The 18,249-nt window shown below is 43.3% G+C and overlaps 1 protein-coding gene across 1 annotated transcript in view; it reads right to left on the reverse strand.

The window, feature by feature from the left end:
- The window catches only part of PI4K2A (phosphatidylinositol 4-kinase type 2 alpha), a 31,510-nt gene extending 16,341 nt beyond the window's left edge, over positions 1-15,169 (reverse strand). Inside the window, exons 1-4 of the mRNA XM_077878087.1 lie at positions 14,641-15,169; positions 6,398-6,598; positions 1,692-1,823; positions 1,183-1,336 (exon numbers count right to left, since the gene is read on the reverse strand). Of these exons, the coding sequence (XP_077734213.1) occupies positions 1,183-1,336; positions 1,692-1,823; positions 6,398-6,598; positions 14,641-15,084 (931 nt within the window). The 5' untranslated portion in view covers positions 15,085-15,169. The remainder of the gene's footprint in view (positions 1-1,182; positions 1,337-1,691; positions 1,824-6,397; positions 6,599-14,640) is intronic.
- Between the last annotated feature and the right edge of the window lie 3,080 nt (positions 15,170-18,249).

Here is an 18,249-nt window from a genome sequence, read left to right on the forward strand (position 1 = left end):
AACATTTCTCCAAAGATATGCAAATAGCCAAAAAGTACATGAAAAGATATTCACAACATCACTTAGGGAAATGCAAAACTACAATGAGAGATCACCTTATACCTATTAGGATAGCTATGATTGAAAAACAAAACAAAACCCAGAAAATAAGAAGTGGTGAGGAAAAGATGGAGAAATTGGAATCCCTGTGCACCATTGATGGGAATGTAAAATGATGCAACCACTGTGGAAAATAGTATGGCAGTCCCTCAAAAAACTAAACACAGGTCAATCATACTTTAATTAAAAAAAAATAAACAGAGACATCTGGGTGGCTCAGTCAGTTAAGCATCTGCCTTTGGCTCAGGTCATGATCTCAGTGGTCCTTGGATAGAGCCCTATGTCAGGCTCCCTACTCAGTGGGAAGTCTACTTCTCCCTCTCCCTTTGCCCCTCCCTCTGCTTATGCACATACGTGTACACTCTCTCTCTTTCTCAAATAAATTTAAAAATCCTAAAAAAATAAATTAAACAGAACTGCCGTATGACCCAACAATTCCACTTCTGGGTATATACTCAAAAGAAATGAAAGTAGTATCTCAAAGATATTTGTACACCCATGTTTATAGCAGCATTATTCGCCAAGAGCTAAAACATGGAAGCAACCCAAGTGTCCATCAACAGATAGATAAGCAAAATACAGCATATACATACAATGTATATTCAGCCTTAAAAATTAGGAAAGAAATTCTGATATATGCTGCAACATGAATGAAGGTTCAGAGCATATGCTAAGTGAAATAAGCCAGTCGTAAAATGACATACTGTATAAGCCCACTCATAAGAAGTACTTAAAGACAAGACTGTCTGGTGATAGGTCTTGCTACTATAAGTAACTAGGGATCAAGGACAAAAGTACTCTCCATGTTGCTTTGGAAGAGCCAATATATCTTCTGTCTGGGACCAGAAAAGAGACTAAGATAAAACGTTAGTTATTACTAGCTCTAGGACTCACTACCTCTGATAAACACACATGATATCCTGAATAAAGCTTGTCTTGGAAAAGTATTTTTGAGGCCCTTCTCACTTAGAAAACCCTCATCCCTAGAAGGCACTCTGGAGTAGAGTCTGGCAAGCTCCCAAGCCTCTGCATGCATGCTGCACAGCAGTATAATACAGGCCCCAGGTGCCCATGGCTGCTTACCGGTGTTGCGGATGATGTAGTCCAGCACCACCAGCCGCTCGAACTGCAGCAGTAGCTGCCGGTTAGTGTTCTCAGGGAGAGGTTCTGCTTCAAAACGCCGCAGCCAGTAGTCTGCATCTTTGTAGCCTTCAACAAAGAGCTGGAATGAACCAACCTGCAGCCAAAGAGGAGGAATAAAGGTATTTCCCTATAGCTCAAGTCCAAAAAGCTCAGGAGTAAGCCAGGTGGCCCATAAAGCACTGTGGAGTTTATATCAGAAAAAAGTCATGAGTGATTGCCCATCCAAATTCAAGAACCCCACCTAAATGTGCCAGAGGAATAAAGTGAGAAAGTTAGGGACTCAGTTTCTGGAGAATTATTCCCCAAACCTTAGGCCTTCAGAAATGAGGAAGATAGGAGCCTCGAGGCAGGCTATCCACATGTTTATATGCAAGTGCCTTGTTTCAGCACTTGGATGGTTATGCCACCATACACCATCACCTTTACTAAGCCACACAGGTGTTTTTTACCTTTGGCGGTAGGCCGATGCGATTGAACCGCTGCCCAACCTTTGGCACTTTCTCTAACGCAAGCCGCTTGCCCCTGGACTTCACTCGGTCAATGGCACTATAGTTGAAGGTATCACTGGCCAGGTATACTACCTACAATGGAAAGAGAAGAAATACCTAGTTTATAGTCGAATACAAGGAACTATATTACTGTAGTGGTATAGAACAAATAAGTATGTTCTATACTTATTTGGGAATAGCTGGATGCTTATCAATACTGTTCCTCTCCAGGGCATACAGAAAGAATACATTTCTGTCTTTCTAATATGACTAGTTCAGGCCAGTGGAATGCTGACAAAGTGATGTATGTATGTATCACTTCTGGGCCTGACCCCTAAAACCTCCCATGATCCTTAGTTCACACTCTCCAATCTGTGCAGCTGGAAACGAAGGGGTCTGAGATGGCAAAACCACATCATGGAGGGATCTCAGATCTCTTGTCACTACACGGAATGACAAGGGATCTAGGAGAACTGCCTAACTGGCATGAATCTACAGTGTGAGCAAGATCCATTAAACCACGGAGATTCAGGGGTTGTTATGGCAGCTAGCATGAATTCCCCTAATATTGCCACCTCCTGGTTCATTAAAAGAGTGCCCAATCCCTATTTTCTCTCCAGATTAAAAAAAAAAAAAAATCGCAATTTACTCTCTATCCTTTTATTTCTCTTATATTCTGTACTATGTGCAGTTATTCACTTTTTTAAAATAAGCATTAAAATGGGTTTTAATCTTTAGTGGATTGCTATATTTATGCATATCTACACAGACTGTATCTGGAATATTACAAAAGAAACTAGAACTAGCAGCTGCCTTTCAGGAAGGGTGGGAGAGAGGCTAAACTATTCTTCTCTGTTTACCCTACTGTGCTTTCTGATCTCTATACTAGATATGTGCATTGCCTATTCAAAAAAACATGTTTTAAAAAGATTTTATTTATTTGAGAGAGAAAGAGAGCACGAGTGAGTATGGCGAGTGCCTGTGAAGCAGGAAGCTATACATGGGGCTCAATCCCAGGATTCTGGGATCATGACCTGAGCCAAAAGCAGACGCTCAACAGACTGAGCCACCTTGGCAGCACTTCAAAAAACATTTTTTAGTGGGCCATCAATAACACTTGATTGGGGCGCCTGGGTGGCTCAGTTGATTAAGTATCCGACTCCTCATTTTGGCTCAGGTCATGATCTCAGGTTATGATCAAGCCCCATGGGGGCTTAAGATTCTCTCTCTCTCTCCCTCCCTCCCTCTTAAAAATAAATTACATTTGACTGTCAAATAGCAGTAATAAACTCTAATCCATATGTATGTCCATTATCACCCTTATCATATTGTCTTGTGATTATCCATTAATAGATCTAACCTCTCTTAAGACTAAAGAGATTAAAAAAAAAAAGACTAAAGAGATTTGGGGAAAAAGAGAACATCTTTTTTAATTTTTTTTTAATTTTTTTTTTAAGATTTTATTTATTTATGAGAGAGAGAGAGAGAGAGAAGCAGAGACATAGGCAGAGGGAGAAGCAGGCTCCATGCAGGGAACCCGACGTGGGACTTGATCCTGGGACTCCAGGATAATGCTCTGGACTGAAGGTGGTGCTAAACCTCTGAGCCACCAGGGCTGCCCCAAAAAGAGAACATCTTATTTTTATTCACATTAGGATCCTCAGTCCCTAACACAGTGCATGGCACATGTTCTTTTTTTTTTTTTTACATGTTCCTTATTTATTAAGTGAATGCATGAATGAGTTACAAGCTTCTTTCAAAGATAGCAACAAATGAGTCTTAGCATATAAATTCCTAAAAATCAAATTTAAACGAAAATTCGTTCTTTTCAAAGCCTTGTAAAATTCGTTACAAATAACTAATTATTGTGCCTATGAATCTTAAAGAGGGGCAAAATCATTTCCTCCCTCCTATCCATCCATCTCTCCTCCAACGTTAACAAGAGTATCTATAATGGATGTGCAAGGTACTGTAGGTTGGCACTCTATGCCCAGAAAACACATGCACAGGAATTAAGGGGAAAAAAGGCTTTCCTAAGACTACATTACCGGTTTCCAAAGTGAAAATCCTCACTCTCTCAAAGCAATAAACCACCTTTTTCCCCTCAATCAGGTTTTTTCTCAAGCGCTCTCTTTAACAACCCACTTTTTTCTCTATGACTAATGAAATTATCATAATCTGAAACCTCACAAGAACAGAGAGCTGAAACAAGCTATCAAATGAGACTTAGAGCCTTACTATTTGAAGCTCCATCATAACATGAGCCCCGTTCCCATAGTGACAGATGTTCTCATCAACTGGATAGAATCTTGTCACAAGGGTGAGGAGGTTGGGTGGGGAGAGACTTCCTCTCACTATTCTCTAGCAGCTGTAGGTTAAACTTGCAAAGTTCTGTCTCATCCCAGTCTCATGGAAGATGAGTATTTTTGTTACTGCTGACTTTGATGCAAAAGATCCTCAAGCCACATTAAGGTTCTCTAACAGCGAAAGAGGAAGACCAGAGATGGGGAAGAACAGGATTATATAAGTGACATTTCTATTATGATTAGAATTGTCATAAAAATACCATAGGCTGGGAATCCCTGGGTGGCTCAGTGGTTTAGCACCTGCCTTCAGCCCAGGGCATGATCCTAGAGTCCTGGGATCGAGTCCCGCATCAGGCTCTCTGCTTGGAGCCTGCTTCTCCCTCTGCCTGTGTCTCTGCCTCTCTCTATCCTCTGTCTTTCATGAATAAATAAATCTTAAAAAAAAAAATACCATAGGCTAAGACATATGGAGTGTTTCCATTGTGCAAAGGCACTGGGCTACGTGTTTTACATGGATTATCCTGTGTAATCTTAATAGCCACCCCATCAAGTAGGAACTATTTATATCCCTATTTTTATAGTGAGGAAACTGAGCAGGCAAGGCATGTGGGGGTGTCTTGACTTGCCGAGGGTCACCCAACAAAGAGCTACAGAGCCAGAATGTGGACTCAAGCCTTGATTCTTAGGCACTACACTCCAGAAGCACAGGCAGAGTAGGCAGAGCAGGCACAGGGCCAGGTGCAGACTGCTATTTACCCAGTAAAGAAAGGGAATAACAGTGATGAGCAAGGAGTAGTTAAAAGAATTTCTAGAGTCTAGGAGGAGCCTAATAGGAGGAATTCAGGTTAGGCAGGAGATCTCAGAGCTTTAATTATCATACAAGATATTCAAAGTGTGCTATTTAACTCTGTGTACAGAGAGAACTAAAGTATAAAGGGAAGGAATGAGTTGTATAAGACCAGGAAATGAACCAGATGTCAGTGGGAGCTATAAGCAAACACTCTCCTCATAGACCTGAGTTGGGGGATCACTAGGATTGTCCCTCACGGTTTGATATTCACTCACTGATTCAGCTGGCACTTACAGAATACTTACTATAAAAACAGTACTTTGCTTGGGGCACCTGGGAAGCACAGTTGGTTAAGTGTCCAACTCTTGATTTCAGCTCAGGTCATGATCTCAGGGTTGTGGGATCTCACTGAGCATGGAGCCTGCTTGGGATTCTCTCTCTCCCCCTCTGCTCCCCCTACCCTCCAACTCACATAGCTCTCTCTCTCAAAACAAAAACAGTAAACAAGCAAACAAAAAACCCCCCACAGTACTTTGCTAGATGCTGAGAATAAGAGGAAATTTCAAGAAATAGTACCAGACTTCTACAAACTTACAAACCAGTTGACTTATTGTTTGGAGTTTGGTAGCAAAAGAGTAGACAGTTAAACAACCACAACAATCAAAATTTCTTCTAAAACTCCATGGGAAAACAGAAAAAACAAGTTTGAAGGGAAGCTCTCATCTGCTGATCAGTATTTTTGCCCACAGAGTCTACTATCTAAACCTGCAAAGAAAACTTCAAAACCTCTTTAGTCTAATTCTCAGAGGATTAAGGCCCATAGCTATAAAAATGCTCCTGCAACCTTAGGGCATCAGATCAGAGTTCCACCTGAAGTTGTTACTCAATCTCAGGTGGGGGCTGCCTGGGTGGCTCAGTCAGTTAAGCAGCTACCTTCCACTTGTGTCATGATCCCGGGGCCTCACATAGGGTCTCCCTGCTCAGCAGAGAACTGGCTTCCCCTCTCCCTCTGCCTGCCACTCCCCTGCTTGTGCTCTCACTTTCTGTTAAATAAAAAAAATAAAATCTTTTAAAAAATAAAATAAAATGAGAATTCCATGTCAGTTCCCTATACAGGTTCAAGCCAGACCTTTATCCTAACCCTCAGTCCCTCTTGGACTCCTCCTTGCAGACCTTACATAAGTGACTAGCTAACAGCTAGTCCATTCTAGATTTATCTAAACCATGGAATAGCTAAGAGAATGAGCTACAAAAGTAGCTACGTTTCTAACCAGCATGCAGTTACCTGGGATCAAAAGACCCAGGGAACTCGTAAATGTGCATCAGAGGATCAGCGAATTTCCTGAAACATATGCAAGAATTTTACGTGTATCTTTCTCAGAATGGTTTCTATCAGATGATCAAATCATGAGCCTAAACCAACCACCTCCTCCCCACAAAAGGTTCAGGACCCTAGACTTAGGACATACATAGCCCTCCCTGGACCTAATGGTCCCATTAACATGTAGCAGGACCTAGGCCCAGGAAAACTCTGGATAGGCAGTAAAGCTCCCTGAAGACAGATCACTGACCTTTGTACGGGGTACAATGTTGAGTTCCAGTTTTTGGTCCACCAGACTGGCCCCTGCCTCTGAGAGATAGCCCTGGTTGAGGACAAGGCAGTCTCGGCCAAAGCAGCAGGGACAGCATAGCTTCTGCAGCCACTTGGTCCACTTAGGATTAAGGTGCCCATATGGCTCTTCGTTCTTGGGTTTGAAGACAGCAATGATCTTCTACACAGAAAAAAGAAAAATAGGATGTTAAAGGCAAATTGATTAAAGGAGGTCACAGACCAGGTCAGTAGGAATCTAGAAAGACATGAGAGGGCATAGGCAGACAATCCTAAAAGACAGACACTGATTTCTCCCCAGCGTGTAAGGGGAAGACACAGCTCATTTGCACAGCTAAGAGACCCACTGCCAGAAAGGGCTGTGGCCAAAGAAGATGCCACATCTAACACAAATGGTAAAACAGACTTAACACCATCAAACCCCAACCTCCAGGGTAAATTCATACAAACTGGTATTCTGCATCAATTAGGTAAAAACTCAAAATTAAGTATCAACTGATAGGAAATGAGTAAGGTATTATGGAATGAGGCTAAGAAAACTCCACCAGTGGTTGATTTCCTCTTATCAGTCTTACTATCCCACTCCCTGAGTGTTAACAAAACTTTCATATAAAAAGTTTAGGAATGACAAACTAAGAAAGCAACAGAAGGGAAAACTCACAGCAGGAAAAAGAATCTGCCACCTGATTAGAATGGGGTTCTTTTAAGTAACTCTGAGAGGCAACAGATTAGAACCTGAGAGTCCACAAAGGTTAAAAACCATCTTCTCTGGCAGGTTGTAACTTAATCCTCAGAGGTCCTTGTAAATACGGGATGCTGCTGCAACCCCAAAACTACAGACCTCCCTCCTGGAGTCTCTTCCCCAGGCCAGGCTGCCCTCCACGGTTATTCACATTTGTCTCATTCCCTCCAGTCACCAAACTGGTACTTTCAAAGGAAGAAAAGTAAGTATGCTATCCAAGTGATTCATCTTTGTATCATATGATTCTCCTTCTCCCCTTACCCCACAGCCAACTCGAGCTAGTCTGGGTCATAAGACATTTTCCTGTGGGTGTCACTTCCTGACAGGCAGGTCACAGCAGAAAACATACGCCCATCTGCCTGCATTAAGTATGTACTCCTATTAGGAATTAGCTAGATGCAGGTCTCTAACAATAATTGGGTCCATCTTGAGACTAATTCTTTCAAGAAGCCTTGTAAGAATTTGAGATGACAAGAAAAATACAGAACTCTCCTCCTTCCATAGGAATCAATTTACTTTTAAACACAAACAACTTGGGACACCTGGGTGGCTCAGGGTTTGAGCATCTGCCTTCAGCAAAGGGCGCGACCCCGGGGTCCTGGGATCAAGTCCCGTATCAGGCTCCCCGCGGGAAGCCTGCTTCTCCCTCAGCCTGTGTCTCTACCTCTCTCTGTGTGTCTCATGAATAAACAAAATCTTTAAAAAAATAAATAAATAAACACAAACAATTTTACTGAATCACTGGGAAAGGTCAAATGCATATTCATATCCTAGGTCTTCAGAATTACCTTTTTATCCAAAATGTCTAGCAAAAGGTCTAAGTCAGCAATCTTTCTGGGCTCCAAGCCACACAGCAGCAGTAGCAAGGGGCTCCTATGACTCAGAGAATGACCGACGAGTCCATTCTAACTCTGGAAGTAGGTATAATCCACAGGACAGCTTGAGGCACGTCCCACAGCAGCCAGTTCACCTGAGGTACAATGTGGGGTTTGGCAGGCTGGTCCCCAGTGGGAGGAAGACCAAGACACTCCTATTAGCAAGGCTAAAAAATAACAGGTCTAGGCTTAAGTACTTGCATTAAAGAAAGAATAACCTGAAAGCCAAGATGACAGCCAAAGCCCCACTAACAGACTCACTTCTTAAACTTCTCCATTTCCTTCAGACATAAGGATAAACAGAAAGTATCTTGACGACTATGAAAGCATTAGTGATCATCGCTGCCTCAGTATCACACAGGGCTCATTAAATAATAATGTTTGGACAGGACACGTGGAGGGATGGTAGGGCGGGAAGGATGGAGGAACTGAAGGACATGAGGCAGAAAGGGAGTCAAAGGCCTTTCAGAACTAAGTGTGGCCTCAGTTCAATTCAATTCTGTTAACATGTGCTCAGTGCATCGTTTGTGTAAGATGACGTGTGAGCGCCGCAGGTGCCACAAAATACACGACACGGCCTCGGGTCTAATTTCCAAAGCTAATGTGAACTTCACATTTTCAGCTGTGTTCCTGCGTACTAAAGAATACTCTCCTACTTCACAGAAAATAAACTCTAGAACCACTCAAATCAGAAAGGCACTCACATTATTTGGTTGAGAAAGAAAATGTCTACTGCCTAATTTTTCTCATTCTCCTCTCTCTTCTTTACTTTCAGTTCCTTTCTTAAATTTAGGAGTAAGGTTTGGTTTGATGCCAATATTTTTCAAATACCTTTCCTTAACACCCACTTAGTAACCCTCCTTTAATAAAGAGGGTGATGTACAGAAAGTTTAAGCAGCAGCAGCCGCAATGGAGCTGCAGTGCAAAGACAACTTCCCGGGAAGCAAGAGGCCATTCACTGGCTGGTGTCAGAACCCACAACCAAATACTGGTACCTGGAACTCAAAGGGTTTTCTCTATCTTTCTGGCAGCCCCAAGGAGGACGGCATTGTGCTGTGCTAAAATTTAAGATAGTTCAAGCACATTGCTCATATTGCACAGTGAAAATACACAAAAATAACTTTTAATAAAAGTTTTTTTTTTTTTTTAATTTGGTAAGCATGAAGTTGATGATTCTCTAACATTTTGTCTTAAGATCTCTTTAAACTCGGGCAGCCCCGGTGGCGCAGTGGCTTAGCACAGTCTGCAGCCCGGGGTGTGATCCTGGAGACCCGGGATCGAGTCCCGTCACACTCCCTCCCTGCATGGAGTCTGCGTCTCCCTCTGCCTGTGTCTCTGCCTCTCTCTCTCTCTGTGTCTCTCATGAATAAATAAATAAAAATAAAAATAAATCTCTTTAAACTCTTAATTATTAAAGACCCCAAAACTTGTTTATGTGGGTAAAATCTTCATTTGCTATACTACAAATTAAAACTAAAATGTTAAGACTGTTAATTCACTTAATAAAAATAAACCTAGGGATCCCTGGGTGGCGCAGCGGTTTAGCGCCTGCCTTTGGCCCGGGGCGCGATCCTGGAGACCCGGGATCGAATCCCACGTCAGGCTCCCGGTGCATGGAGCCTGCTTCTCCCTCTGCCTGTGTCTCTGCCTCTCTCTCTCTCTCACTGTGTGCCTATCATAAATAAATAAAAATTAAAAAAAAAAATAAAAAAAAATAAAAATAAATAAAAATAAACCTATTACATGTTAATATAAGTGATATATATTTTTATGAAAAATAACTATTTTCAAAACAACTTTTAGTGAAAAGGCAGTCACTGGTTTACATTTTTGCAAAACTCTCTAGTGTCTGGCTTATTAATAAAAGGCAACTAACTGTATTTTTATGGTTTTTTATGTCTTCTTAATATTCGATCTGTTTCGATATCACACATCATGTAGCCTCTGGAAATCTCCACTGTGCACTCATAGGAAGTGAGAATGAAAATGGCAAATAGTCTTAAAATTGTTATTATTTTGACCTGTGCACCCTTAAATGGATTCCTACAGTCCTTCTGCCTCACTCTGAGAACTGCTGTATTCTGTATTATCAGCTGGATAGAAACAGCACTCCTATTTAGGGAGAGAAGCCTTATTTACATATTAACTCTTAGAAAAGAGAGGGATGGGCTACTCCAAATATATGAAACTCTGAAAGAAGGTGGGATCCAAATAGAACGCACTGGAAGAGATTAAGCCTGTATTTATTTTCCTATCAACTGCCATTGACCCGACCTGCCTCATCCATTACAACTGGTGGCCTGGGACAGGTCCCTGTAATAGTAACGATGCTTAAAAAACCTCAAGAACTAAAACAAAAACAAAAACAAACAAAAAACACACAAAAAAAACCACCTCAAGAACTACATCTAAATATGATGTACAGGGGATCCCTGGGTGGCTCAGCAGTTTAGCACCTGCCTTCGGCCCAGGACATGATCCTAGAGGCCTGGGATCAAGTCCCGCATTGGGCTCCCTGCATTGAACCTGCTTCTCCCTCTGCCTGTCTCTGTGTGTGTGTGTGTGTGTGTGTGTGTGTGTGTGTGTGTGTGTCTCATGAATAAATAAAATCAATCAATCAATCAATATGATATACAAACTTGACAGCCTCTTAACACTTTAGTAAAAAAATGTTATTCTGGGGGCTCCTGGGTGGCTCAGTTAAGCATCTGTTTTCCAATTAGGTGGTAATCTCAGGGTCCTAGGATACAGCCCTACTTAGGGCTTCCTGCTCAGTAGGGAGCCTGCTTCTCCCTCTCCCTCTGTGCTTGCCTGCGTGCATGCTTTCTCTCTCAAATAAATAAAATCTTTAAAAAAAGTATTCTATTTGAGATCTTTATTCTTTATTGGGCTATCAGTGTTGCTCTCAGCCATGTGTAAGGATATCAGAACTTCTTGGGAGGGCACAGGTAGTTGGAAGAAGCACACTCAATAACATAATTTTATATTTGAAAAAAGAAAAAAAAAAACAAAACCTGTACCATTGTCATGACAAGGTCTTGATGGATAAGTGTTTTTAAAAGATTGAAAATTGGACCGCCCAGGTGGCTCAGCGATCTAACGCTGCCTTCAGCCCAGGGCGTGATCCTGGAGACCCAGGATCGAGTCCCACTTCAGGCTCCCTGCATGAAGCCTGTTTCTCCCTCTGCCTGTGTCTCTGCCTCTCTCTCTCTCTCTCTCTCTCTCTGTCTCTCTGTCTCTCATGAATAAATAAAATCTTTAAAAAAAAAATTGAAAATTACTGATACAAGGCCTCGTTCCTAGAACACGTGAGCAGTATCTGCAAAATTTTGAAGCAAATACCAGTTAGCATTATCTAATGAATTACCATTCTCAGATGATCATAAAATCATCTTCTCACAATTCTACAAATTTGCTTTACTCAATGCCATGTATCCAAGAAAGCCTAACCCAGAGGTCAGTGGGCATTAACTTAAGAGGAAAAAAAAAAAAATTTAAGATAGTGGGGCAGAGTGGTTTTTAAACTCTGAGCTCCTGCTAAGCACCAGGAACTATGCCAGGGGCTTTCATGTGTGATATCGCATTTAATCTTCTTAATAAACTAGTGAATCACATGCTATTCTATGATTCTTGGCAATATGAACATATAGTATTACTAGCCTCACAAATCAGAAAATGCTCAAAAAATATTTTCATAGGTGATTGAGCGTAAGACCAGAAAGCACAAGAATGCAAGTGAGGAGGATAACATGAGCACTCTCTACCATGCCTTCTGATCTAGCATTTTCCATCTTACTTTTCTAGGTCCCCACTTGCTTGCCTTGAGGGAGAAACCATCCTAAATTGGGAAATGAAATCAGGGCCATTATCTTTAAGAACCTTCTAGCCTTTCTAGCTCCAAAAGCAGCTATGGCAGAAACTGCTGGTTCCCCCAATCTCTGTTGCCTCTTCTTCCTTGGACACAGGACTCTGCATTTAGGGGGGCCCAATTAAGACTACGGTTACCAGTCACTACTGCAGTTAAGTTCTGAATGACGGGATGCAAAAAAGGATCTGGTGCAACTTCTAAGAAATGTCTTAATGGAAGAGGGCATACTCTCCCTCTCCTTTCTTTCTTTCTTTCTTCCAACTGGCTAAAAAACACACAAGATGTCTACAGTCTGAGTAGCCATCCTGGATCATAAAGTGGAAGCCACATGCTAGGGATGGCTCATCAGCCTGCGGAAGGACACACATTGTTCATAATGCCATGCCAGCCTTGAACAGCCTAGAGGTTTTTTCTGAGAGTTAAATGTACTTATTCAAGCCATTATTGTTTTAAATTTTCTGCCACACATAGACAAGTTTAATCCTAACCAATATGGTAGATGAAAAGAGAAAGCAGAAATTCAGATGACTCTCTTTGAGGCAGCACAGCATAGTGTGAGGAATATGAATTCTGGAGCCAGTAGGCCTGGGTCTGAATCCTGCCTCCTTAGCTTACTGCTAGACCCTAAGCAAATTAGTTATACTGTGTGCCTTAATTTCAATATTTGTGAGGAGAATAATAGTACCTACTTCCAAGAGTGTTATAAGTGCTAAGTGATTATTATTTGTAAAGCACTTAAAACAGTACCTAGCAGATAGTAAGTGCTATCTGTGTATTTGTTAAATAAAATAAACAAACATATTTGGAGCAGGGCCAAGGATGACATGACCAACTACAGTGAGCCTGTGGTCCACTATAATCCACCACAGCATTTAGGAAGTGGTCCTCTGCTGTGAGCCACATTTTCCTCAGTGGGAGGAAGATGGTTATATTAAAAGTGTTGTCAGGGCATATGTGTTTTGACTTCCTCTCTAAGAAAGGACAGTGACCAGAAAAATTTATACCCTGTGATCCTGCAAACCACCAAGAAACATACCTGTAGTCTGTCATTCTCTGAAGCCTATGCACAGAGGTGGTAGTACTTTACCTGCCAGGTAAAGGTGAAAGATCTTATTGCTTCTACCTGTCAGAACACCAGATCACTTCTCAGCTGACCTGACACACTTCCACAAAGCTTTAACAGAGTCATGAAGGAAAAATAAAACCCTTCCCCCTGTTACTATACCTATCAAAGATAATTAGCCCCTTCTTACATCAGCCAATAAGCTTTAAAAAAAAAAAAAAAAGTAAGGTAAAATTAACAACAACAACAAAAACCACTTATTTAAAAGACAAAGTATCTTGCTAACATTTAGACCTCAGGACACCCACTCTTCTTTTCTTCTAGAAGTAATGGTTCCCCTTTGAGCTTTCAATTTAACTCACTGCTCCCTTATTCGAGGGGCTTGGAAAGACTTATTATTCCCAAAGTTTTCCTCAATTTATGTTAAATGAGCTGATAGAATTGCTTTCTGGTTCTTGATGATTTAGGGACAACAACATCTGGGAGAACGACCAGATCATTCAATAAACCTCCCCAAGGGCTACAAGTCAGACCATCCGGGCCACTTGTTACTCCTATAAGAACAGACCACCACCCATCTAAAGTGTTCCCACGGGGGAGACGCAGGGAAAATTTTTGCGGGAGATAGGACAACCATTATTTTAGTGAGTATATAACAATAGTATATTTTCCCAAAAAAACATTCTGGCCCATCCGAGATCTGAGAGGAAAAATCAGTATTATTTGACCGACTGATATTCCAATGATACCTCTGGTTTGATATAAACGCCCTGAATTCATCTGCAGCTATCGAAAGAATAAAGTCACCCCTCAGCTGCCCCAGTCACCCCATGTCCCATCCCAACCCATCTCATCCCCGTCCCCCTTTATACACACACAGGGTACAAAATAAAGGTCAGCAAACATTTTTGCCTTAGCTTAAAAAAAGCAAACTGCTGATAGTCCTGGGAGAGAAATGAAAAGTAAAATGTAGCAGCTAGTCCTCGGTTTCTAAAACTCCACACTCTTTACTGAGAAACCATAAAAAAGAACTTGAACAATTTCCCAGAAGTGAGCAATAACCAGGACAGATGAAACCGGTTTAAGTCCACCTACTCCATCACCGACGTCTGCCAGTAAGAGCTCTGGGACGGCGGGAACATCCCCACAACACAGAAGGCTGGCACCGAACCCTCAGAGCCCTTGATGCATCACCCGTCCTCCTCGGTGAACAGCGACAACGCTGGTTCGGTCCAAAAAGAAGAAATGGACCCAAAGCTCAAATCTGTAGGACAACGGCCGCACAGCAGACTCCGCAGTTTAAAGCTAAGGAACCTACTAGAAAGCAGCACGTCCCCGCGCGGGTCCCGGCGACAGGCCGATTGCCCCACCACACCGCTGGGCCCCTCCTCGCCCGTATCTGGTCAATTTCCTCTTTTCATTCTCCGCTCACTCCTCCCCCACCAAATAGGTTCTGATTTATTTCTTCGGTTCGCAGACTTCTCCATCTCCAGTCCTCAGGGGCATTCCAACATCTTGCCAGGGGGCTCTGCACTGAGAAGTTGCTCCCTTCGTAGCCTTTCACCCCCCCCTGCCTCCGGCTGTGCGAAGCGCCTAACTCCCCGGACAGGCCCGCCCTCCCCAGAGGCTGCGGCGGCGGCCTCCGCCCCACTCTCACCCCCTGGGGGTCCTTGACGAAGTAGCTTCCGCTGGAGCCCTGGTAGATACGCTCGGGGAAGATGCAGCGTTCGATGGCCAGCTCGGCCAGCCGCACCACAGCCTCGAACTCGGGGTCCTCCGGGAACTCGTTCCGCTCGCGGTGGGCCTGCGCGGCGTGCGCCGCCGCCGCCGCCTGGGCGGCCAGCGCCTGGGCCTGCGCCGCCACGGTCTGGGTCTGGCCCTGGGCCGCCGCGCCCCGAGCCCGATCCAGCAGTGGCTGCCGCTCCCGGTCGTGGCCTGGCGAGCCCGGTGGAGAGGGGGCCGGGCCGGCCGCCGCCGCCGCCGCCGCCACTCGGACCGCGCCCCCCGGCACCTGCGGAAAGTGAGAGCCCGAGCAGGACGGGAAGGTGTAGTCCGGGGGTTGGGCCCGCTCGGGGGACACCAGTGGGCTCGTTTCGTCCATCCCTCAGGCGGCCGGCTCCGGGGCCCGGTGAGCTCCACACAGCTGAGCTCCCGGCCGGGACCAATCCGCGACACCCCCAACCCCCGCCTGGCCAACCAGGTCGTGGCGCCTCGCTGGCCCCGCCCCCCCAGCCTGTTTACTTGGCGACGAGTAGGCACGACCCCTCGCGCGCGAACGGTAGCCAATCAGAACCGGCGTCTACGTAATCGCGCCCTCCGCAATTTTCGCCCGTCACCGTCTGTGAAGACTGCGCATGCTCCATGCTCCAGGAGCCAAACCTGGGTCAGACACGCCCCCTGCTCTCAGCAGCCCTGCCTCTCGCTCAGCTTCCGATTGCTGACCTGTCCTCCGGTGCTTTCAGTGAAGCAGCCTGCCCAATCAGTCAGTCGTTTGTTGAACGCCTGCCAGGAGCCAGCCGGCTCTGAAACTGCAGAAATCTAATCTTTGTATTTGCATTCATGCAATCATGCACCCAATCCTAAAATATTTATCGAACACCTACTATGTTCTTAAGTGCTAGAGACAAAAATAAAACAAAGAAACAAAAACCCCTGATCTACCTAAATAAAAAGGTTTTAAAAAATTACCACTATAGGGGCACCTGCGTGGCTCAATGGTTGAGCGTCGGCCTTTGGCTCAGGTCACTAACCCCGGGGTCCTGCGATCTAGTCCCACATCAGGCTCCCCGTAGGGAGTCTGCTTCTCCCTCTGCCTGTGTCTCTGCGTCTCTTTTGAATAAATAAAATCTTAAAAAAAAAAAAAATCACCACTGTAAAATCTTGGTGTCTAGATACGATAGGGACTGAGTATATTTTTATTAGTGAAAAAGAGAAGGAAGAATTGTTCTTGCCCTCAAGCTGAAGACACACAGCTCTCTGAGGCAGCAGAAGAAAAGGAACCAACACTAAAAACTGAAAACTCCATAGTAGAAGTTCAGCAATTTGGGGATAGGCTAGAATGTCAGCAAAGGCCTTAATAGGGGCATGTGCTATGAGCTAAATTTAAAGGAAGACTGTATTTAGATTACTGAGGGGGAAGGGAGAAGAAAGGGAATGAGTCATTTGAGTTTGAACCCCATCTCCACACTTAAGCCTCTGTTTTCTTACCTGTAAAATGGGAATTATCATCCCTTCCTCAATTAAATAAAAATTAAAATAATGTATGTAAAATGCTTAGCATAGTGTTTAGTACATAAAAAGTACATTAAAAAAATTATCATCCCTTCCTCAAATAAGAAACAAGATAAGTGGTTAGTACCCTCAACAAAGAGTGCCACCTTTTTATTTGTTGATGTTGTTTTTGTTTAAAGTTACCAGCAGAGGGCAGCCCGGGTGGCTCAGCGGTTTAGCGCTGCCTTCCGCCCAGGGCGCGATCCTGGATACCGAAGATCGAGTCCCACGTAGGGCTTCCTGCATGGAGCCTGCTTCTCCCTCTCCCTCTGCCTGTGTCTCTGCCTCTCTCTTTCTCTCATGAATAAATAAATAAAATCTTTAAAAAATAAATAAAATAAAATAAAATAAAATAAAATAACCAGCAGACCAGAGGCATGGGTTTTCACAAAAGATAAGCAGCCATATTATAAGCAATATTTCATAGTCATTCTTCCTTGAATGTCACAGCTAACTAGAAGTACTGAATTGAAACAACTGATGTTTAATTGTATGTATGAGAATGTCTCAATTTTTTTTTGCCATGTAAACCATTTATGCAAAGGCCCACACAATTTCCTTTTTCAGTTAGAAGACATGTATTTCCCTTTCCTATCAGGCATCGAATAATTCAGTAATGCTTGCCTTTTACATTCCAAGGGTCACAGCCAGAGATGATCTCCTGGTATTATTCATCTCATTTAGCCCCTAAGCTTCATATTATTGTGAAGGAAATCTCAAGATTTAGAGTTCTCCCTTGAGAACTCTATGGAAAACTCTCAGAATTTATTTCAAATTCTACCCCTTAGAACTTGATTTTCCTTTGGCTGAAAAAAAAAGGGGGAGGGTCAATACATTCCCTATTACCTATGAAGAGCTAGCACTCACCAAATACTAAACACATGCCAGACATTGTTTTTTGTAAAGTACACGGATTTAACTGGGTTACCTGTAACTGGTATTATAGTCTTCCGATGTTGGAAAATGAGTAAAGTAACTTGCCTATGATCATGCTGCTGGTAAGTGGCAGAGCTGGATCCAAATCCAGGCAGACTAGCTCAATCCTTTTAATACTGTATTGTCTCTTATTAAATATCTCTATGAGATTCATTTCATATGTGATGCGGGAAGGAAAGGCAAAAGAAAAAATTAAATTTCCTTACTAGTTACAACCCACTGACAAGTCCTTGAAACATGCAGAGTGACATTCTGCTAGGAATTCAGTTGCCTCAATATTAATACTTTGCTAAGGGCAAAAGGCTTAGCTTAACATCATCCAGCAATTCCCCTCCCTTAGATCCTGTAAGTCTACTTTAATATATAAAACTTCCTTTGGAAAGTTCCTTTATCTCTACTCCCAAGATACATGTTGGCAATCATCCCCCAAGCATATGACCCACCAATATACATCTGAAGGGTCTCATGACTAAGGTTTTATTAGATGGTAATAAATGACCTTTTCCCAACAATAGGTCTTGTAAACCTTGCTTCCAAAATTCCTAAGGGACTTAACTATCCCTAATCCCCTCACAAGTTGAAAGTATGTACCCACCTACTCCTCATAATCCTAGTGCAGCTCTTTTTGCCCACGGGTCCTGCCCCCATGCTTTAATAAAACCTCCTTTTTGCATGAAGAGATCTCAAAAATGATTTCTTGGCCACTGGCTCCATATCCCAACATCTTTCCTATATCAGTATGTACCTCCTTTCTTTCCATTTTCACCAATGCCACATGACTTTTGAGACTCTCAAGATGTCTTAGCTACATTATTAAAATAGCTTGTGAGTTTGTTCCTCTGCTTCCAATGTCTTTGGTTATCTCTGAGTATCACTACCAGATTAATTTTCTGAGAACACTGGTTTCCTGGTGTCACTGCTCTGATTAAGAAATTACATTTTTAGGGATCCCTGGGTGGCGCAGCAGTTTGGCGCCTACCTTTGGCCCAGGGCGCGATCCTGGAGATCCGGGATCGAATCCCACGTCGGGCTCCCGGTGCATGGAGCCTGCTTCTCCCTC

This window comes from Canis aureus, chromosome 29, assembly GCF_053574225.1.
Source record: "Canis aureus isolate CA01 chromosome 29, VMU_Caureus_v.1.0, whole genome shotgun sequence".
Classification (NCBI taxonomy): Eukaryota; Metazoa; Chordata; class Mammalia; order Carnivora; family Canidae; genus Canis; species Canis aureus.